This window comes from Monodelphis domestica, chromosome 3, assembly GCF_027887165.1.
Source record: "Monodelphis domestica isolate mMonDom1 chromosome 3, mMonDom1.pri, whole genome shotgun sequence".
Taxonomy (NCBI): domain Eukaryota; kingdom Metazoa; phylum Chordata; class Mammalia; order Didelphimorphia; family Didelphidae; genus Monodelphis; species Monodelphis domestica.
Genome location: NC_077229.1, coordinates 419,300,533 through 419,324,960, shown reverse-complemented (window position 1 = coordinate 419,324,960; position 24,428 = coordinate 419,300,533). Strand labels below are relative to the sequence as shown.

The 24,428-nt window shown below is 38.6% G+C and overlaps 1 protein-coding gene across 1 annotated transcript in view; it reads left to right on the top strand.

Annotated features, from left to right (window-relative positions):
- The window catches only part of SKOR2 (SKI family transcriptional corepressor 2), a 72,428-nt gene that overhangs the window by 46,421 nt on the left and 1,579 nt on the right, over positions 1 to 24,428 (top strand). The window contains exons 7-8 of the mRNA XM_001371690.5: positions 3,544 to 3,611; positions 12,043 to 12,108. Of these exons, the coding sequence (XP_001371727.4) occupies positions 3,544 to 3,611; positions 12,043 to 12,105 (131 nt within the window). The 3' untranslated portion in view covers positions 12,106 to 12,108. The remainder of the gene's footprint in view (positions 1 to 3,543; positions 3,612 to 12,042; positions 12,109 to 24,428) is intronic.

Genomic DNA, 24,428 nt, shown 5'->3' with positions numbered 1-24,428 from the left:
GAAGCCACTGCAGGTTTCTAAGGAGAAGTAAAAATTGTCATGATCGGGGGCAGCTGGGTAGCTCAGTGAATTGAGAGCTAGCCCTAGAGACGGGAGGTCCTAGGTTCAAATCTGGCCTCAGACACTTCCCAGCTGTGTGACCCAGCTGTGTGACCCTGGGCAAGTCACTTGACCCCCATTGCCTAGCCCTTACCACTCTTCTGCCTTGGAGCCAATACACAGTATTGACTCCAAGACGGAAGGTAAGGGTTTAAAAAAAAAATTGTCATGATCAAAATGGCACTTCAAGAAGCTGGTTCATGATGATCTATACTGGTAGAGGCTAAAGGCAGTGAGACTGGAATAGGGTTTGGGGGTTCAGTGGCTCCCCTACAGCTTTCTGCTTACAAAACAAGGGGGAAGTACTGCAGGAATAACAGCTTGATTTGAGTCAGATCTTGCTGCATAGGTGTAATACAAAAACAAGAGTGATAAGCCAGGATATTTGAGAAGGCATAAGTGAAAGTCACTGGGAAGCCAGGGTCTATTAAGTAGGGAAAAAAAGAGTTAGGTAGAATCCTAAGATAAAGTGGGTCTATGCTTGAATTTCAGGTGATTTCTTTGACATGGTCAAACATTGGACTTTAATTGTGAGGGCTTTTTCTTTCCAACTCCATAGTCTGATTTTGCTTTATATCTTTCTTTGGATTACTTAAATAACTCCCATTCAAAAATGCTGTGACAATTTCTTTCCAAAATTTTTTACACAGTTGGGATTTGCACTCTCCAAATATCTGTAAATGGTTCTACCTCTTCACCAGAAGCTAAAATTCTGATGACAGATATTTAGTGACTTTCCTCCCTTTTGGAAGCAAAAATTCACCTCATTATGGGTCTCCCCTTTTGAAGATCAGAGAATTCTGGAAGGTTATGGAGACCAAAGCTCAAAAGGGCTGTGTGTAGTGGTGAGAACAACCAGGTGAAGGCCATAGACTTAGATTTGCCCAGGGTCCCCCAGGAAGTGTCTGAAGTCACATTTGAACCCAGGTCCTCCTGTCTCTTCACTTGTCTCTAGGCTTGGCTCTTTATCCACTATGTCATCTAGCAGTCCCTCCTCCAGATCCTAAAGAGATTGTTTCATGAGTTTCCCCAGCCTAAAACCTTCCTCATTTGTTGGTCAGTCTTCCTGCAGGGGGCTTTTTTGAAAATAAATTAGGTAGATTCTTGGTAGCAAATTCACCACTAGATCTCCATGCCTGGCCTTTTCAGATTGGTAGGACTTGGTAGAATTTGCATTAGGGGCTAGCGCAGACTTGAGGAACCTAGGGTTACCATGATGAGGCTTCAGAGGGAAACTTTGAACCACACTAATGGTGGCATTAGTAGAGGGACAATTTACTAAGCCAATGCAGATTACCTGCTCTGAAAATTATAATCTAAGTGGGTTTCAGGAAGGGTCACCCAGTCAATCTGTGGAAGAAGTCAAACTTGAATTCATGGCTTTCTGTTTCCGAGGCCAGCTCACTATCCATCATGCCAGGCTGACTAAGTGGGAATTCAGTGGAGGAAAATATTACCCAGGACCTCCCATCTCTAGGCCTGACTCTCAATCCACTGAGCCACCCAGCTGCCCCAGGAGTTCTGATTTTATCATGATACACAAGAGAATTGTGTTGTTCTTTCAGGTTTGTTTGCTTTTTTCAGATTTTCTTCTTTTATTATGAACTTGACAAAAATCAACAAACACAAACATTTCCATGTACAACAAACAGAAAAAGGACTGTCTGTGAAAATTAGTCTATTGCATACAGCTTGTTTTTTAAAGTATGTATCAGATTTAATACTATAGTGCCAAGAGTGCCCTGCTTGTCTATATGTCTCCTGATCTTTTTTCCTTCTGTTCTGTGTGTTTTTAAAATATATCATCAGTGGGGGCAGCTGGGTGGCTCAATGGATTGAGAGCCAGGCCTAGAGACAGGAGGTCCTGGGTTCAAATCTGACCTCATCCACTTCCTAACTGTGTGACCCTGGGCAAGTCACAATCCCCATTGCCTAGCCCTTACCACTCTTCTGCCTTAGAACCAATACACAGCATTGATTCCAAGACGGAAGGTAAAGTTTAAAAATATCTATATCTCTCATCAGTATCCTTTTCTTTATTTTTTATCTCTATCATTACACCTCATTCCCCTACCCTCCAAAGGCCCTCCCTTGTAACAAATACGCATAGTCAAACAAAACCAATCCACACATTGGTCATGTCTAAAAATGTATGTCTCATTCTGCACCTGCCATCCATCACCTCTCTCCCAGGTGGTAGGAAAGATGCTTCATCATCAGTCTTATGGAGTCATGATTGGCCATTGCATGGATAATCTTCAGGTGGAAAATGAGGTCATCTTTGTCCTTCATTGAAACAAGAAAAGTCAATGGTTGGCCCGCTCTTATATTTGTAACAATCAGAGTGAGCGGAGATGACAAATATGTGGAGCAGATCCAGGAATAATTTGTTCTGTACTATAAAAATCCCAGGAACTTTCCAAATAAAGTATTGCAAGATGATTTTAAAATTTTTGTTTTGTTTGTTTGTTCTTGAGAATAAATGTCCCTGACTCACCCAAGCAGAAGTGCTGATCCTACCGCTCATGAGCACAGAACTTGGATCTCCTCTATTTGTCCCTTCCTCGGGCAACCCAGTAGCCTCTGACTTTCAGGGGCTCCTATACTGATGCCGCACTTATACCTGATCAGCTTTAGCCCTACCGCAGCTCAGAACTGCTCAGATTAAGGTATCAGAGTAGCCTCAGCCTCCCTGGTAACAAAGACCATAGGCATAGACCGTCACACCCACTCAGATAGGATGATTTCTTAAGATTTGTTACTTCTATGATGCAATGAAGAGTTCAAGAAAATTACTAAGACTATATGACATGCCAAACCTCACTGGAAACCCCACTGAAAATCTGATCAGCCCCATTTGGGGTATCTTATCTCCTATAGAAAAGTAGACAGGAATCAATGACACCTTTTCACTATTCCTGAAAATTAAGGCTTTCGGTGAATCATGACAATCCAGTTCATCCACAAGGCATAACCCAGCATGTCTCTAATTATAAAATAATAAAGGCCAGTTCAACCTAAACATTGTTTATTACTAGAGTCAAAACTTGGCTCTTTCCCTAAACTGTGTCACTCCTCCTGGCCCATACTTGGGGTAGAGTGGAAGCTAAGCTCTGCAATTCACTTATATCAATCATTCAGTAAATGTATATTGAGTACCTACTATGTGTGAAAAAATAGTACTAGATGCTATGGAAGGCACCATAAAGCAAGATATATAATCCCATGCTTCAAGGAGATTCTGATCCATTTACAGTGATACTATATCACAAACAAACAGTTCTCAGAATAATTCTAAGTTTTATTTATTTTTTTTGAATGAGACCAAAGAACTGGGCCATGTTTTAAAATGCCTTCAGTGATATTTTAACTTGAATGTACTAAAAAAAGATATTTTTCATGTTGCTATTTTAATTAATTTCTTTATTTCCCTCTCTCCCACAGATAATTTTCAGGATCAAATGAAAAGAGAACTGGCATATCGAGAAGAAATGGTACAGCAGTTACAAATTGTAAGACATTTCTTTCTACCTCAAAAGATATTTCTTGATTGATTTTGTTTTTGACACATCTAGTCTTCTGCTCTGAAAGCCTTTGTCCCCTTTCCTCTCAACTTGTGTGAATTCTCATTTCCATGAGATTTACTTAGACACAGGACAAGCAGCAATATCAGTATGTTTCATCTAAATATAACTAACACATGTCATTAGAAGATGTGTAAATTGTCAGTGTGGGATACAGAGACTTACCTGAATCTTTCATAGCTTGTACTACACAAAGCCTAGGACTTCTGCAACTATAATCCTTAGTGCATACATCCATGTCGATTAAATTCATATTAAGGATGATGACAAGAGACAAAGGATTTCAGAATGAAACATGTAATTCCATTCTTAATTTACTTATAATAATCATTCTTACAATTTAATAATTCCCAAGATCTACTTGTACAGTAAAAGCATTTGTACAGTGCCTAAGACATAGTAGGTGATTAGTAAATTAGTAAACAGTAAATTTTTACTGATTGACTGATAATAAATAAGAATTATTTTTCTGAATCATTACTCTCCCTTCCTGAAACTCTTCTTTGATACAGCCATCTTTCTTTGTGATATTTTTTAGCAGTGCTTATAAGACAAGTCATCTTCCATTTCTCCTTAAAATATTTGTAATAATTTTTTAAAGGGGGGAGGGAGCAGTTGTTTAGCTCAATGGATTGAGAGCCAAGGCTAGAAACAGGAAGTCCTAGGTTCAAATCTGGCCTCAGACACTTCCTAGCTGGGTGACCTTGGGCAAGTCACTTAGACTCCATTGCCTAGCCCTCACTGCTCTTCTGCTTTAGAACCAATACACAGTATTGATTCCAAGATAGAAGGTAAGGGTTTAAAATAAATAAATGAAAAAAATTTTTAAAGTAGAATCAGAGCCTAGTGTATTATTTTCGTTGCCACCAATGAAGCTCCCTAATGTCATTTATGTAACTTTAATGCTTGGCTTCTGCACCTACTTTTTTTTTTAAGTAGAAATAACTTGTCACCCAGGGTGTAGGGAATTGTTATTGTCAGAAGGAAAAAAACAAAAAGTTCTTTAAAATTACTGAAATGCAAGTCAAGGCATTAGCACTAAGAATTTGAATTGTACTCTTTTGTAAAAAATTCTGAAGCAATTTATTGATAAATTTTGACAAATGTTATTTATTCAGAATGGTTAGTAAATTACCCTTGGTAGTAAAGAAACACTTTAAGGGAATTCTTTTAAGCCATTAGAATCCTGATTAGTAATCGAAATTATTTTAAAATGCATTGTTAAACCCAGAGCCAAATTGGGCCACATGTTGCAGTCATCTCTGTTCCTCCTCCTAGTCCTAGCCCTTTACTGGAAGGAGAGACTCAATCCCAAAGCCTGAGGGTCCTCATGGGGGCTCTGTAATTCCTAGAGCTTCCCTGATGCCTCACCTGAACTGGCCCTCTTCAAATTAGGCTTCATGTTATCTCTGTGACCCCAAATACTATGTTCTTGGCCAGTGGCCTATTTCCTTATCTGTAAAATTATGTGTAACATATTAATAGTATTACATGTCATATCTCCTAGATAAAATATGTCCACGTTAATAATGACCTTTTTAGGCTACACAATATGAGTACTTATTAAGGACTTCCTTGAAAGTCAAAAAGAAAGCATGACAGTGAGCAGAGAGCTGCAATCAGGAAGTCCTCTGAGTCAGGAAGGCATGAATTCATGTCCCACCTCTGATATATACTGGCTTTGTGACCCTGGGCAAATCACTTAATTTCTCAATTCCAGAGGCTGCTATCTGAGACTCTAAGGCGCAGAACAGTTGGTGATCTGCCTTGGTAAAGGAAACTTCCTCATTGGATATTTCTTACACCCCTGAAAACATAGCTCTGACCCAATGTACAGGATACTGTGAGGTGTTAGAGATGCTAAAACAAAACTAAAAATTTAAATTAAAAAAAATACTTCTTGCCTTCTGTAAGTTTGCATTCTATTTTCTATTTGAAAATGTAACTCAGCTGAGTTACTCTGATGGGGAATATTACAGACACTGGTGGAAAAGTTATTTTTGAACAAGTGAAGTCACAGCAGCCTTCCTAGTCTAATCTATCTGCTCAAAGTTACTGATCAATAAGCTATTGCTCAAGTAAATTATCTGGCCTCTGATCATTTCCTCTGGCTGGGGAAAATATCCTGAACCTCCCAAAATGTCCAAGGAAAATCTAAGGCATTTTGTGGCAACTAATAAATCAGCAGACTTTAAAGTTACTAGCTTAGATCTTCCCTGAATTGTTGCACTCATAAGTGAATATAGTTACCAAGAGATTAGGTCTGCCCTTTGAGGCTAGAATGTCTGAGTGCAAATCCTCTTACAGTTAGCGAATACTTGGTTAATTCAGAAAAGAGCCAATTTTTTGAATCCTTAAAATGTCATAAAAGTACATGTTAATTCCATAATCACTAGGAATTCAACTACAAACTCTGTGAAGATTTCCAAGGAAATCTGCACTCTATTGTTATACGGTTTTCATTTTAAGTCAAAACCACAATCAGAACATTAACTCTCCTTTATTCCATTAGTAAAATGAGAAGTTGTAATCATGATAGTCAAATGAATACTATGTAGTTATGGGAGTTGGAAATTATATTGTGATAGTCAAACAAATCCTATGTAGTTATGGAAGATGGAAAATATATACAAAATTAGGTTAATAGTTTTTACATGCATTCATTTGTGATTTAAAAGAATTTACTATGATCTAAGTTTTTAAATGTACAGATCAAAATAGTTGTTGAAAAATATTCTGAAAAACAATTGTAGATGTTCATAATTTTCATTTCTAAACTATATTTTGTCATTAAAGGAAAACAAGCAAAACCGAGTGTTTTCCCTGATATCTAACTATAGAAGTTGAAAATTAATCATATAGTGTTTTGTTTTTTTTAAAACCCTTACTTTCTGTCATAGAATCAATACCATGTATTGGCTCCAAGGCAGAAGAGCAGTAAGGGCCAGGCAATGGGGGTTAAGTGACTTGCCCAGGGTCACACAGCTAGGAAGTATCTGAGGCCAAATTTGAAACTGGGACACAATCCACTGAGTCACCCAGCTGCCCCCATAAGGGTTTGTTTTGGGTTTTTTTTTTTAAAGACTTATTTACCTATTCACAAGTGGCATAATGAAAATTCATTTTACTTTAAAAAAAAAAATAACTAGCACACATCAGAACTGAAAACAGAAGAGGACAAATTGCATCCCAGCCAACAGTCTATTTAACAACATTCCTTTAAGGACCTAAACATCCATCCATACCTGTGTACATACACACATATGCCTAAAGGCACACCTCCGTATATACACACATATATCAGCACACATATGTGTGTTTGTCTATTGTGTGCCTGTGTCTTCTAACAAAAGAGATGAGTTTCTATTTGGGTTTTGCTCCTTTGGCGACAAGCGTTTAAAGAGCGCTTCTTTGCATCAGCTGCTATTGTAGTTTGGTTATGCTCCTTCTGACTTAGGTAAAAGAATGCCAGCCACACTGAGAGGAAGAACTATGGGAGTAGAAATGCAAAAGCAAAACATGTGACTTATCACTTACCACGTCTATATGGATGTGTGATTTGGGGTCAGGCTTTAAAAGATCGCTCTAGAGCAAAAGTGAACAATATGGAAATAGGTATCGGGTGATGACATTTGTACATCCTAATGGGATTGCTTGTTGGCTCTGGGAGGGGGAGAGAAAACGAATCATGGAAACATGGGAAAGTATTCTTTAAAAATAAGTAAATAAAATCAAAATTAAAATTAAAGAAATGCTCCTTCTCCAACCAAGTCCGCGAAGGACGCTGTAAAACTGCAATGCGGGGCGTGTGATGTGTGATGAATGGCTGAGCCCAAATACGCCTCGGTTCAGCTTGCAGCAGGGCTCAGGAGAGGCAGGTAGGCGGAGGCGATGGGTTAGTCTTAAGTGCCCTCTGCTGTTCGACCAGGTAGCTGCAGCTTCCGGCAGCCAGGAGAAACACGAGTCTCCCAGTTCTTCATTAAAAGCCTCAATTAAAATAATGCCCAATCAATAGATTTAATTCTGATGTTTCATTCACTGTGGACCTGTAAAAAGGCAGTTTACAGCTTCCTGGCTGGGGGAGTCGAGCGAGCGCTTCAGCCCTGGGAGAGGGGAATGCGTGTCTTTTCCTGTTGCCACAGGAGTTCAGGCTGGCCAAAGCCCAAGGCTCCGACAATGAGGTCTTCACTTGGAGATCTTCCAGCGCTCACTGGAGGGAACTGGCCCAGGTTTCTGCCAGTACAGCACAGAGGAGTTTAGGTTTGTTTTGTTTTCAGCACATCCAGACTTAAAGACAGGAAGACCCGAATTCAAATACTGCCCCAGACACTTATCTGGATGACCATGGGCAAGTCTGAAATAGAATACTAAAAAAAAAAAATTTTTTTTGCATCTTCTCTTAGTTTAAAAGGTTCCTAGAAAAGACTTCATTCATTCAGTTTCATTTCTATCCAAAAAGAAACTCTTACCAGGCAATTGACTTGATACGCAGCTCTAGACTTTTTTTATTTAATCCTGGACTGTGATTTTGCTGGCATAGGAAACTCCTAAAAAAAGAAACTTCTTCTTGATACAATATTAATAATATATGAGTAAGCACCTTGAAATTCAGGACTGTCATTTGTTTATATTGGTTTCTATGTCCACCATTACAGTGTCCTGAATACAGAAAATGCTTAATAAATATTTTTATTCTTTAAAAAAAAGAAGAAACTCCTTCTGCCAGTGTAGATCATCAACTATTTGGTGATTTATGATCTTAGAAAATTGACTGGGGCTTTGAGAACTCAAAGGGTCACACAGTCAGTTTTTGCCAGAGATCGGCTCTGAACCTAGGTGGAATTTGGAGTCAGAAAGACTTGAATTTAGATTCTACCTCATAAACTTACTAGTGGTATGACCCTAGCTATAATCTCTCTGTCTCAGTTTCCTCATCTGTAAAAATGGGAACTAATCACAAGACCTACAACAAGAGGCTATTGTGAAGATCAAATAGGGTAACATGTCAATTCTTTGCAAATTGTAAGGCACTGTATAAATCCAATATTATTACTACTTACCACCCTCCTCATTATGATTACTACTCCTGTTTAACATCATCGTTACATTGTTATTATTTATTCTGATGCCGACTCTCTCTGCATTATGTTCTACGGACATTAGTTTTAGATCTCCAAGACAATTGCTCTAAGGATGGCAGAAAATAAGCTTGCAATCTGATGCATCTTTTTCCAACTGATTTTCTATACTAATTCTCCATCACATATATGATCAGTGAATATTCAGTTATAGAGGCTCATTCTTCATCCTCTTTCTCTCCCCATATAAAATTGGAGATTTTGAACCTTTGGACTTCATCCCCCAGAAGTCCCTTAGTATTTCCCAAAATTCCCTTTAATCTCTCCTGCACCTCCATGTTTGCATGGTTACATTATTGTTTTATAAGTTCTGTAGCTCCTCCCTCTTCCTCTCTTTTTTCTTGCAACCAGGATGGATTCAGGTAGTTCTTTTACTTTATAAAATATAATACTTAGTTATTGAATATTAATTTAAAAACCCACACCCATGAAGTTGGACCAAACTCAGAGCATTGAAATAGAACCAATTCTTGTGGTGAAGACTTCTGAGAAAGTGTCCATCCTTACTCTTCCCCTGAACTTCAAAATGGAATCCACTTTTAGTCCATCTAGAGATCCTGGGATGTTTGGAAATTGTAAGACAGGTTGGCATTCAGGTTCCCTTTTTTCTTGCCAACCTTTGTGATCTGGAGTATTTGCAAAAGGAAAAGGAAAATTTCCCAAACAACCATAGTGGTAGGGGTTGCTCTGCTATAGCTGGTTTACAGTGAACTTCTTGGAACCAGAACCAGTAGATAAAACCTTCCATGCATAGTAGAAGCCTAGATTTTCAGGAACAGAATAGTCTTGGTGAACAATACGATCTCATACTCACATGCTTCTATTTGTCATTTGTGATCTTAGAATTGGAAAGATGAGTCAGTGATTCTCATGATTCTCAATTCGTAGTTGCTTAAGAACAGTAGAACAATGAAACCAGCAGCAGACTGAATAGAGGCAACCCTGAGTGCAGACATTGGTTCTATGTCTGGTTTTTTAAGAGCAGGTGTACTTACTACCTACATCTCTTTCCTTTAAAAAGATTGTTTTGCTTTCTTCCTGCTTGTCCTTCCATCTTCATGAAATATTTTATTGCTACTCTTGAAAAGCTGTCCCTCTCTTGATCTAAAGTCATTAGTCTTTGAAGAAACTTTCCTGTGATTGAAGATGACTTCTGGACTTCAGGGGCAAAAATTGGAGACTGGATCCTTGAAAGAGAGGCTTTTCTGTGAGGAAATAGGTAGCAAAAATTCTGAAAGCAAAGCTATACTATTTTTTTAAAGTACATTTTCAAACTCAAAATTTTGTGTTCCTTCTGTCTCCTACATTACTTTGGGATATATACATAGAGTCCCACTTAAGGTCTTCTTCAGTCACACATCAAAAGAAAGAAGAAATGACCCATAAGCTTTGGGAAGTTAAAATATGTGGTGACCCAGGAAACTGAGATGCAAAACCTTCTCTATCCACCTCTGGAATGAATGAAGTAGTCATGGTAGATATGTGATAAGATGTTTTCTACACACTCTCTATCAAGATTATCTCCTGAAATACAAGATCAAAACAATATGCTTTTACACATTAAAATATGAATAAATAATAGCAATGCCCTCTATCCGCTCTGGTAGATCCATGCCCCCGTAGCCAGAGGTACATGCATCCACACACCTGTGATTCAAGTTGTGTGTGCATGACTATAAAACATCTGGTCAGTTCATTCAAAATTCCAAACTGACAGCCTTCCATTTTCTCATCCCCATGACAAAGGGTAGTTTTACTTACTTTCAACTTTTACTGGGTTGATTTCATTGACAAAATAGTCTGCTTGCTTATGGATGTAGCCACAATCTCCTCTCCAAACACCACTGCTGACTCTTTGGCTCCCTCTAACTAGGGATTTTATTCCTCTCCTTAGGGACTGGTAGGCCTGGGCATAATCATGTTTCCTTTACACATTGTTAAAAATATGAAAGAAAGTTTTCACAAGAAGGCTTTTAAAATACATATACAAATCTGAAGTTCAATCAAATAATTTTCCTTTTTTCTTCTTTCTTCACCATGACGGCTACTTTCCTTCCTCCCTCATCCCCACTTTCAGCTCCCTGCATAGAATATAAGCTCCTCAAAGGCAGGCACTGTTTCTTTTTGCTTGTATTTGTATCCCCAGCATTTAGCCCATTAAGCATCACTAAGTGCTTACTAAATGCTTGTTGATTTGATGTGACCAATTTTACTTTCCTTTTTTTGTTTATCCATACCAGGCAAGTTATATATCAGGTACTGGAGAGAGTAAATCATCATATGAGCTGAAAAGTGGCTCTAAATACTTTAGGGAATTGCCATGTCTTGACCACAGGGAACAACTTACATCACAACTGGATTTTGGCATTAACATACTTTAAAAAAATTTTTTTAACAGTGATCTATGAATAGATTCCTTGAATTTTTTTGTGTAATAAGCTGGAAAGTTAAATTGAGCCTCTGAGGATAAAAATATCAATCATAGTGAAATGTTTTTAGATGACTTGGTGGCAAATAGATTAGAAAGACAAATTTAAATAATCTAAATTATCCAAGAGTGGTTCCGTTTTTGTGACTTGGATTTCCACTGTATAAATCAAAATGGCAATCAGGGTTGGGCTTCCATTCAAAGTCTCTATGCTTTCTTTTATAAACAGGTTAATTTTTCAAGTATCATATTTCAAACAATGCTATTAGTTCTTTATTTACTATTTTAAAATATTTTACATGTTGTACTTTGTATGATGTGATTTAGTACTATTTGTGATTTCTGTTTATGCCACAGTCCTTAGAAAAGTATTATAGGTTTATGAATCTGTATTCTAGGCCCATTCTTGTCCTCTGACTTGAAGTGATCTCTTAACTTTCCCATAATTCATTTTTCTTATCTAGATAGAGTAAAAAATAGTGTTGACTTACAGGACAGTCTAAATCCTGTAGTGATCTGACACATTGTCTACAGGGGCCATTCCCAGGGTCTCCACCAATGGGGTTTCACCTTTAAGGTCCTTTTTTTCTTCTGTGAATTTGAGTGTGCACATTTGAAAGCTCACTTACTTCAGAATAATTGAAGATCTTTCTTTTAACAAAGTTCTTTCCATTATAAAGTGTCACCCTTGGGAAGCATCTATTTGCATTAAGATTGTTTAGCATTTACCAAGAGCTCTGCATTAGGTACCCTGTAACTGCTCTGAGTGGTTTTCTTTGTGCTTCTCTTACAGATCCCCTATGCAGCCAGCTTGATCAGGAAAGAGAAGCTTGGTACACATCTCAGCAAGAGCTAAAAGGTGAGACAGCCAGGAGAGATTGGAATGGGAAATCTGATCTATCAGTGATTTTAATTGTTCCTTATTGATGCATTACTAGGTCAAGGGCAATGAAAAAAAAATCCATTTGTCTTTTTAAAGAAATGTCTTGATGGACTTAGTAATGTCTAGGGAATTCCTTTATGTAGTAAATGCCTAAATTAAAGGTTGGCACTAGCGATGTACCTCTTCTTAATTTGATGGTGGGGTACTGAAAATAAGGGAGCTACCTTTTTAGTCTGCAAAATAGATTGCTATTCTTAAAAAAAAAATACTCTTATCTTCCACCATAGAATCAATACTATGTATTGGTTCCAAGGCAGAAGAGCTATTAGGGCCAGGTAATGAGGGTTAAGTGACTTGCCCAGGGTCACACAGCTAGAAAGTGTCTGATGTCAGATTTGTACCCAGGACTTCCCATCTCTTGGCCTGACTCTCCATCCACTGCCCACTGCCCATGCTTCTTTAACAGTATGGTGGGGTTTTATGCCATGATATTGCACCCCTTCTTGAGCTTATATCCATATGTGTGTGTATGTAATGTTTCTTTTTAAACTGCCTAAAGGCATCATAGCATCATGTACAGAGAACCAACTTATTAGCCAGGAAAATCTGGGTTCAAGTCCTACCTGGGATATTTACTGACTCCCTGCCCAAGCAATTCTCTGAGATTGTTGGTTGTAAATCAAGTGCCACTGCATGCTGATAAAATGGGGTTTTCCCATCAGAAGTTCCCTGCACTAAGGAAATCACAAGCTGAAATTTAAGTGCCAGGGACTTAAAACTAGCTCTTTGCTTCAAGCAAATCTCTACTACACCCAGGGTTCCAGTGAGATACTGAGGAAAAAACATTGGCCAGGGAAGTTAGGTGGCTCAATAGATAGAGCACCAGGTCTGGAAACAAGAGGGCCTGGGTTCAAATTTGGAATCTGGTGTGTGACCCTAGGCAAGTCACTTAACTCTCATTGCTGAGCCCTTGCCCTTCTATCTTAGAGGTGTTACTAAGACACAAAGTAAAGGTTTAAAAAACAAGGAAAGAATAGGCAATGGGGGCGGGGGGGGGGCGGGGGGGAGTTGTAACATCAAGAATGGATTTCTCCCATAGCCCCACATACCTCTGGCTACCAAGAAAAAACAACCACCCAACACTCTCCCTTTCACATAAATTCTTTCTTTAGTCTAAGAGATATAATAACCATCACATTTCTATCTTGACAGCAGAGTTTAATCCCCAGCACATGTATGTCCTTTGCAATAAAAAATACAGGGACTCCATTCCCAATCACAAACTGTGCCCCCCTTGGCTCCCTCTGAATTGGGCCAAGACTACACTATTGATTCTACTTCTCTAGCTGCCCTGAAAAAGACAATGACTTCTCAATACCATGAGCATCTTAAGGCACGCACACACACACACACACACACACATACACACACACAAAATCACTAGATGTAAGATGCTTCTTTTAAAAAAAGACATATGCATTTATTGAGTTGTGGAGAAAGAGATATATCTAGAGAGAATTCAGGGAACATGATGGATAACCCTTCCTTTTGAGGGAATGCATTAGGGTGACCCAGGCACACTGACTTGTGGAATCATTAAAATTGAGAAAAAGCTCAGACCGTAGAAAGAGTTGACACTGAATTGAGCCTTATGAGAGTAAAAATAGAAATCATAGTGACACATAGCTTAGCTGAAAATAGCTTAGACAGGTGAATTTAAATGTTCTAAATGGGCGAAGAGCAGCTCAGTTTGGATTTTCACACCATAAATAAAATAACAAGATGTCCGGGCTTCCATTTAAAGCCTCGATATTTGGAAATACTTTTCTATTAATACTAGTGACCAGCTGAAATTGCTCCTCATCTCCGAGGACTTCCTTCTCTCCTAGCTTGGTTCATTACCATTTGAATAACACTGCTGGTTACTTTCCTTGGGAGAATATTTAAGGGTCCAATAGGATTCATTGTAGAAAAGCATTTCTTTATTACAGATTTTTATGGAATCCTAGAATCTGAATTGAAAGTGATCTCAGAGGTCATCCAGGTAAATGGAACTGAAATCCCCTGGACAGCTTCCTCAACAATTGGCCGGCCGGCCTCTCTTTGAAGATGTCTCACAATAGAAAGCCCATCACTTCTCAAACTAGCCCTCTTCACTTTAGATTACTCCAGCTATAAAATACACTAAAATCTGCATTCTCTCTACAAATTTCATCAATTGCCCTAGGTCTGTATCTGGATCCCAAGCCAAGCAAGTCAAAGTCTTCTTCTTTCTCCCACAATTCCTCAATACTTAGAGATAGTTGTCATGGCAGTCTCTGCCTTCTTCCCTCATCCCTCCACCTTTATCCCACCACCACAAACACAAACACCCACAAAGATTCTCTCCTTCAAACTAAATAAGTTCCTTCAACTGATGCTTGTATGGTATGATTTCAAGTCCCCTTACCATCAATCAGCAATCACCCAGCGAGCATTTATTAATCACCTTATATGTGTCAGACACTGTGCTAGGCACTGAAAATACAAAGACGAAAACTGAAACTATCCTTCTTCTCAGTGAGTTTGCAATCTATCAGGAAAGAAAACATGTACGTCTACAAAGGGAAGTAGAGGAGACATGGCATAGTAGAATGTTGTCCAACCTCAAAGCCAGAGAGTATTGGGTTCAAGTTCCATATCTTACAAATACTGACTGTGTGACCCTGGTCAAGTCACTTAATCTTTCTTTGATCTAGGACAGAGATATCAAACATATATTCCAATGCATGGTCCAAACTAAATTAAAATGTTATTTGAAAAATTCAACAAAATAAAAAAAAAACAATAAAACATAGCCAACATTACATTTTAAAACTAAGTCAACATGTGGCCATTATGGATCCTTACCTATAGATGTGTGACCCTTTTTTCTGTTTGAGTTTCATCTATGATCTAGGCAACTCTCTATAAGCAATAAGTTGCTGACATCCTACATTGTTAAAATGTATTGACTTGGAAGTTCTCTTTGTCAATAAAACCACAGATCCAGTCCTTATGCCTATGTAAATATGTAAAGAAAAATATACAGAATAAATGCAAAGCAAATTTAAGGTAATTAGTAAAAGAGTGCACTAGCAGTTAGGGGAATTCTAAAGGCTAGGTGGCCCAATGAATAGAAATCCAGCTCTGAGATAGGGTGTCCTGGATTCAAATCTGGCCTCAGACTTTCCTAGTTTTATGACCCTCAGGCATTCACTTATCCCCTATTGCCTAGCCTTGCCACTCTTGAGCCTTGGAATCAATACACAATATTGATTCTAAGACAGAGGGTAAGGATTTTAAAAGGCCAGAGGAGTTTATATTTTATATAGAGAACTCCTGGGGTTTATTGAATAGGGGAACAAAGTGTTCTTGAGGAAAATAATTTTGGAAGTGGCGGGGAGGATGGATTGGAGTAGGAAGAAATTTGAGGCTGAGAGCCAATTAGAAAGTCATTACAACAGGCCAGGTGAGAGGTGCCTGGACTAAATTGGAGAGGAGGGGTCCAATATGAAAAATGATGTTAAGGTAAAAATAGCAAGACTTAGCAACTGATTGTGAAATGAAAAAGAGTGAAGAGTTGAAGATAAGTCAGAGGTTGTAAACCACGGAGATGGGAAGAATGATGGTACCCTCAACACAAATAGGGAAGTTTAGTAGAGGGGAGAGTTTAGGTAAAAAGAAAATTAATTCTGTTTTGGATATACTGAGTTTGAGATGTCTCTGGTGAGGCAGGACTATGGTTTGGGAGAGACTAGGGCTGGGTAGTAAATCTATAAGACATTTATATAAAGATGATTATTAATAAACACAGGGGAGACAATGAGGTCACCAAAAGAAAATGTAGAGATCTGAGAATCCAGGATAAAACTTTGAGTTAAATTCACAGTTACGAGGAATGATACAGATGATAATCCAACAAAGGAAGCTAAGGAATAATCAGAATGTAGAAGAACCAAAAGTCAATAGGTCATGAAAACTCAAGTAGGAAAAACATCCAGGAAGAAAGGATGGTTGACATTATTAAGTAAAGGATTTGAGAAGGAGGAGGATTGAAAAAAGATCATCCAGCTTTTCAATTAAGAGATTGTTGGCAACTTTGGAGAAAGAAGTCAATCAAGTAATGAAGTTGGAGGCCAGACTGCAAAAGATTAATACAGGAAGGCAAAAAATATGGATGGCTTTTTCCAGGAGTTTGACTAAGAGAGGAACAATATAAGATAATAGTCTAAGGGAGTTATAGAATCTAGTAAAGGTTTGTTTTGGGGGGTTTTGGAATGAGGGAGGCAGGGGTAGCTGGGTGCTTCATTAGATAGAGTTCCAGGCCTGGAGTCAAGAGATCCAGGAGTTAAATCTGGACTCAGACACTTCCTAGCTGTGTGACCCTGGGCAAGTCACTTAAACCCAAAGATGTACAGTTGAGAAATTGTACTGACCCAGAGGTATAGCTCCCTTCCTGAAAGATGCATTGTTGACTGATGAGACTCCCATGAGTCATGGGCTCTCTGTCTATGAAGATGGCCCAGTTTTCTATCTTCCTCCAGAAAAGATCCACCTTTGATAATTTGGAGGATTAGAAATATACTGTGACAAAACAGTCCAACCAAATACATGTTTACTTTTTAAATTTAGTGCACATTCCCAGTGTGTTACAAAAGAAATAGAGAAGAAAGAATATATCACAAATCTGAAAAGCTACTTTTTAAAAAGATAAAGTATACAAAGTTTGTGTTTGCTTTTTTAACAAGAAGAGTGGTTTAGGAAATGGAAAGGGGTTTATGAAAGTCTTAGTAAAGTGTGTTTATATTTGCTATGTGATAATTTGGGCAGTTAATGTGGAGTATTTTCCTCCCAGAATAAATGGGACCTTTAGTAAAAAAAAACAAAAAACTCTTCTGCCTCAGAACTAATATTGATTCCAAGACAGCAGGTAAGGGTTGTTTGTTTGGGTTTTTTAAGTGTTAGGGATTTTTTTTGAAGGCAAAAATTCCCTGCCCTTGAGGATCTTACCTTCACACTCACACATACAACAGTACTCTCAAGATAAATATAGAATATTTATCAGAGACAGCTTGGGAAGCCCCAGAGACTCTGAAGTGATGTTAATGCAGGACTGGAGTTCAAGAGAGATTGATCCCATTTAACTTTTCATCTTATGAGATAATGTACATAAAATACTTTGCAAACTTTAAAATGCTATATAAACATTAGCAATTATTATTTCCATGCCTCAGTTTCCTCTTTTGTAAATAGGAGAAAAATATCCTTGTATTATCTAAGTCACAAGGCTGTTATGGGGGAAGCTCTCTGTGAGCCCTAGAGTCCTCCATCAATGAGTTCTTGCCAGCATGCAAGCTATTTCTCCTGGCTTTGTCATCAGGCGATTTGATAAGACAGTCCTCTCTGTCTTACTCTACTTTTATCTCACTCCTGAGCACTTCCCAAGCCCCTTCCTTGGAGGTTTGTTATATGTCTTCTCCATCAGCTACTTCTTCATCATTCAATAAATAATTACCAAGCACCTATGTGCTGTGCACTATGCAAAGAACTGGGGCAATACAAAAATGAGAAAAATGATACAGTCCCTGTCTCCAAGAAGCTTCTGTTACATTCTGAGCCTCCAGAACTTACTTAGCCAGGTGATCTTGGATGAGCCCTGAAGCTTTCAGTGGTTCAGCTTCCCCATCTATAGAATGGGGATAACAGTAGCTGGATGAACATAGGTAAGGCCTTAAACCTTAAAGTGCTATGTAGACACTATTATTGTTATTGGTGATGATGATGATAATATCAAAGAAATTTTGATTTAAAGAAAATTAATAATGATAGTATTTGTTATTAATTATTTTATTAATAAAATTATAGTAATAAGGAACAGCTAGGTGATATAATGGATAGAGTGCTGGAGCTAGAGTCAAAAAGACCTAAATTCAATTCTGGTCCTCAGACATTTATTTACTAGCTCGGTGACCCTGGGCAAGTCACTTAACCTTGTTTCCTTCTGTTTCCCCATCTGTAAAATGAGGATATTATTAAATGCTGTATCTATCCTTCAAGGGGAGCTATGTGGCTCAGTGGTTGAAGTGCCAGGCCTGGAGTTAGGAAGACTCATCTTCCTGAGTTCAATTTTAGCTGTGTGACCCTGGGCAAGTCACAACTCTTTTTGCTTCAGTTTCCCCATTTGTAAAATGATCTGGAGCAGGAAATGGCTAACTGCTCCAGTATCTTTGCCAAGAGAACTCCAAATGGGGTCACAAAAAGTCAGACATGCCTGGAAAACAACAACAATAATTACAATTCTGTTGTATATCATATTGCATTTTTCTCCAGGAACTTAAAGTGCTTCGTAGGCCTTTCCTTATCCACATGTAATCCCTTTGGGTATTATTTTCATCTTCATTCTGACTATGGAAATATCAAAGCGCTGAGAAGATTAGAAATGACTTCCATGAGGATAAACAACAAGCCAGATGGCAAAGGCAAGAATAGGTTCTGGGACTGACCTGATAGACATTTCTTGTTAAGAAATAAACTTCTGAGAAGGCCCTTTCATTCTTTGTGTCCCCAGGGTCTAGCACTGCACCTAGCACAGAGCAGGTACTTAATAAATAATGTTAGTTGGTCTTGATTGTCTTAAAGAGTCCTCATTGTTACTCCTCCAGACTCCTTTTCTTCTGTGATTCTGCAGTAGAGATGCTCAGATCACAGAATCACAAAGCCCATTCTATTCTTGGAAAGCTCTAATTATTAGGGCTTTTCTTTACTGTAGACCTAAATTTGTCTTTTTGGAACTTATAAATTAATTTGAAAAGGACCAATTTATTAACCTCCTATGTATGCAATCCTTGTGATATTGTGTGTTCAATCCTGTCCCCACTCATTGCAACCTGATGTGGGCTTTCCTTGACAAAGATATTGGAGGGACTTGCCATTTTCTTCTTGGGCTCATTTTCCTGATAAGGAACTGAGGGAAACAGGGTTAAGTGACTTGCCCAGGGTCACCCATCAAGTAAATGTCTGAGGCCAGATTTGAACTTGGGAAGATGGGTGATTCTAACTCCAGACCCAGCACTTAATCCACTGTGCCACCTAATTGCCCAATCCTTGTGATAGACAGTAGAGACAAACACAGAAATGACTAACCAATGCCTGTCTTCTAGGAGCTTGCATTCTATTTTGGGATGCAACAGGTGAAAAAGATAATTTGATGGAGGGGCCAGAAACAACTCAGGGACTGGGGAAAGCTTGCCACAGAATACATCATTCAGTCTATTTGTATTTCCCTGAAGCCATCCAGTAATGGCTCATGGGACTTGTTCTGTTCTATACATTCAAGTATTATTCCTTAACCTAACTCTAGAAAATTTCTTCTTCATTACCATAGTCCAGGCTTTCTCTAACAAAGTGAAATGGATGATTAAGGCAATTACTGGATAATTACTGGATCAGTTCAGGAAGAAAGAGGAAGCAGTGTAATAAGGTAGAAAGAACATTGATTCTGAAGTCAGAGGACTTAGATTTACATTCTATTTCTTATACTTAGTACCACAATGACCCTGGGCAAATTCGTTTAACCTCCCTGGGCCTCAATTGATTTATCTATAAAATGAAGAAGCTATAGTAGATTATGTCTGAGGTCTTTCCCAGCTCTAGATCTATGAACCAATGAAATGTTGATCCAAAATATCAGTAATGGAAAAAACAGGTCAGGAGACCTACGTTTAAGTCCCAGCTTTGTGACTTACTGACTGTGGGATCATACTTTGAGTTAAAAGGGACCTTGGGCATCCTGCAGTCCAGAGGTTTTAAACCCCATAGGGATTTGTAGATAGATTTAAGAGGGATTTTACATCTTTATGTCAGTATAATTGGTTTCCTATGTAACTCTATATGTTTTATTTTATGCATTTAAAAATATTCTGAGGAGTGCACTAGAATGCCAGTGGGTTCGTTGCACAAAAAATAGTAAGAACCCCCATTCTAATCCAACCTCATCCATTTTACAGATGAAAACCTGAGGTTAAGTAGCTAGCCCAAGGTCACAGCGTAGTACAGTCATGATTAAAACCCAGGGAGTCTGACTCCAAATCCAAGGCTTTTCCCACTTTCCCATGTTGACCTTCTTCATTTGTAAAATGAGAAGTATTATACAGCTGACCTCTAAGTTCTCTTTGTAGTACAAAATAATTAAGTCACATTATAGATAATTCTAGCTTAATGATTTTATTTCTTTCAAATCAAGGGTAAAAGAATAATTTCAGCAATAGCTGACACCTACAGTGATTTTTAAAAAAAAGAAATATCTGTCAACTTAGAATCTGGGGGCCCCAAGTTTGGTCAACTTGAAAGCTGGAGACCCCAAGTTTGTCCCTATTCCCCTGAGAATTTGCCTTGAGGAAGGTCTCAGGGGAACAGAGACAAACTTGGGGTCTCCAGCTTTCAAGCTGACCAAACGTGGGGCCCCCAGATTCTAAGTTGACAGATCTGAAGCAGGAACAGAACTCGGGTCTTCCTTGAAGTCCATCCAGTTCTCTGTCCACTGCAGCACCTGCAACCAGCAGAGTGGTCTTGATGCCAGTTTCACTATATTTAGATCCTGTCTTTTCATCCTTCCTCAATCCCATGCTCTGCCTCCCTTTCTTACAAGAACCAGTTTTTTTCTTGGCAAGATACTCCATGCCTAGAGACCACGGACACTGAGAGTAGATGCCGCCATTGCTGCTAGTGACATCCCGGGTGGGTGTGTATCTCTGGATATGTATATGTGTAAAACTCTATTCATAGTGTTTAGTAACTGATACTCTCTTCATGGTGATTTCATTTCTTCAACACACCATCGGTGCAGACAACAGGGATTTCTCTAAGTAGACCCTTGTGCTTTCAGAAGATTAGTGGTTACTTAAATGCTAAGCTAAATCAGCCAAGCAGAGAATCACAACCATATTGTTAGAGGCAGTCTTAGATTCTCAATGTGCCAAGCTTGAGAGGAGTTGCCTCAAGAGGAATTACGAAATAAAAAATCATATCATGAGCGAGGGAAAGATTTGGTCTTGTTCGGTGACCACAAGTCACCAAATTAGTGCTGATACATCCAAAGTCTAATGCAAGGGTGACCTTTAAGCTGGCATGCTGCATTGCCATCCACTAGATTCCACTATGGCCATTAAGGGAAAGAATCCTTTCCAAACCTCAGGCAACCTATCAAATAAATTGCTGAGTCCCTTTCTACAAACCCCTTTGGCCTTGCACAAGAATATAAGAGATGACATAATACTGAGTCAAGAAAATAGTATATCCAAACTGGCCCTAATCGCAATAATTAAATGTAGATGCGCAGAATAGTTCTTTACTATAATGTAAACTGCAAAAAGTAAAGGTGTGAAGCCTAAAAATATTTAACTTTGGGGCAGCTGGGTAACTAAGTGGATTGAGAGCCAGACCTAGAGATGGGAGGTCCTGGATTCAAATCTGGCCTGACTCTTCCTAGCTGTGTGACCCTGGGCAAGTCACTTAACCCCCTTTGCCTGACCCTTACCATTCTTCTGCCTTGGAACCAATACACAGTATTGATTCTAAAGTGGAAGGTAAGGGTTTTAAAAAATTAAAAAATATTTAACTTCTCTTTGATCAGCACCAAGCATGATGCCTGGCACTTATTCAGTGCTTGTTATCTGATCTATTCTTGAATTTATCCAAGTATCTCTTAAAATAACAATAAATGCATAAAGGAGAAACACTTTTTGAGCACCTCCTATGTGCCAACTGTAGTGCTAAACACTGGGGATACAGATAGAGGAAAGAGACTGTCTTTGCCCCCAAAAGACAACACAGATAGGGTAACAATGGCCAAGGAAGGTTTGTTTTGGTCTGCAAAGTCACAGGCATGGTGAGTCTGACTTTTCCAGGGACAGAGTCAGCTGCAGTTATATAGGATTCGATGAACACTCCCTTTCCCAGAAGCAGTGGCCCTATTGATTTGAGTATGGACAAGGAGAGGGGTATGGTGAGGTATGGGGAGAATGAGGAGTAGTGACAGGGAAAATGGCAAGAAAATGGCTAAGATGGATGGCTGAAAGCATGATCTATTGGCATGGAGCCTAAAACTGGCTAGATATAACAGGCAATGTGAGCTTTTTACTCATTGACTCACCATTAAGGTCACGTAAAACCCAAAGGGAGAATTGCAAAATTGAGTGGACTAAGTCCTTCAAGGCATGATCTCTTGCCCCAATTGGGCTAAATATGTTTAAGCTATCAATTGGATAAAATAACACTTCCTTTTACTTCTTTTTAAATTGTCTCCTAAAACAAGCCTTTTGAGACTTCACATAGTATTGCTTTTCCAAATATGATTTATAGTGAGGTTGTGTTTTGTAAGCAAAATGGATAGCCCCAGAGAAATGGCTTAAGGAAGACTGGGATGTCTATTCTAAAGAACATGTCAAGATGATGTGCATGAATGTCACTTTGCCTATAAAGCAGTTGTCCATTCCAGAGCTATTCATAATAGTCATCCTCCTTCTCAGTTATATTTCCTATGACCAGGTTCTTCAAACAGTAATTCTACAAACCCAGCAGAGTGCCCCATTTCAAACTCTGTTACCTTAATTATCTGTTAGCCAGTAAGTTGTGGTTGCTTATCCTTCTTTTTCAAAGAGGACCATTGGTTTCCAGTTAACAAGTATTTATTAGGTGATGGCAGTGTCACAGGTCAAGCACTGGGGGAAAAAAAGAAAGGCCAAAAAACGTACTATCTTTGCCTTCGTGAAACATACATTCTAATGGTCTAGACGATATACAAATAACTAAGCAATATAAGACATGTATGCAGCAGATATCATAATTAAGCAACCTTTAACAGATTTTCTACTAAGCTCCTCAAAATTCGGTACAAATATTGTCACAAGAATTCCTACAAAACCCTTAAGACAGGAGCTAGTTGTTTTACATGCAGAGAAACTGAACCAGATAATGATTTGTCCAAAATCATTTAGAAAGTCCTTGAAATTTTTGAAAAGTAAAACTATTCAGGAAATCTGGTGTGAACCTGACCTCCTCTTCAGTGTTGAATTTTCTGCCATGTTTTCTCTACTTCTTCATTAGATTCGTTTTATTGAAGATATTTGGAGACCATGTTCTATACCTCAGAGCAGGGTCAACCTGATTTTCCTTTGTTTGTGGCTTGGTTGGCAAAACCAAGTGATCCTGTCACTGATTCACAGAATCCAGAGTTGAAAGGAACTTCGGAGACTATCTAGTCAACCTGATAGTTGAACAAGACTCCCCTCTACAGCATACACAAGTGCCTACACAACTTATATCAGACACCCAGACACCAGAACTTACTACTTTTCAAGGCAGCCCATTGTACTTTTGGGTAGCCATAATTTTTTAAAAGTTTTTTTTTCCTGAAATCAAACTTAAATCTACTTCCCTGCAACTTATATGCATTTGTATGCCTAAATCCCACCTCTGATCCCATTACCTCTTCAAATTAAGCAATTGGGGAATTTGATTTATCCACATGAGCCTCAGTTTCCTTATCTGTAATATAAAAGAATTAAACTGATATCTCTGATATCCTTTCCAGTTCTAGATGTGATCCTAAATCTATTCCCCCTTATAAGTGAAACTTTCAAATATTTCCAAAGACAACTGTCACACCGCACCTCTCCATCTTCTACAAACTAAAAATCCCTAGTTCCTTCAATCCACCCTTATATGGTATTATCTTAAGTCCCATTACCATTCTTGTTACTCTCTTTTAAGAGAACTTATTGTTAGGAGCAGCTAGAAGGCTTAGGGGACAGAGTGTTGGGTCTGGAGAGGGGAGGTCCTGGATTCAAATTTGACCTCAGACACTTCCTATCTGTGAAACCCTGGACAAGTTACTTAACCCAATTACCTAGCCCTTTGTGATTCTTTGCCTTGGAACCTATACTTAGTATTGATTCCAAGACAGAAGGTAAGGGTTTTAAAAAAAATGAGAGAGAAATGACCTATTTGTGTCTCATTTTGTTCCATTATTGAACCTGTCAAAGACTAGTTTGAGTCAAATCTAGCCCAAACCTTGTGAGACAGGTACTACAAATATCATTATCTTTATTTAACTGATAAAGAAATTGGGGATCCAATTGAGGATACCTGCCTGTGGTCACACAGCTAGTGTCAGAAATAGGATTTGAACCCAGGTCTTCCTGATTCCTGAATTCTTTCTACTATTTCACACTGGCTCTACACATACATTCTAAATAAGCATAAACCAAGAAAGCAAA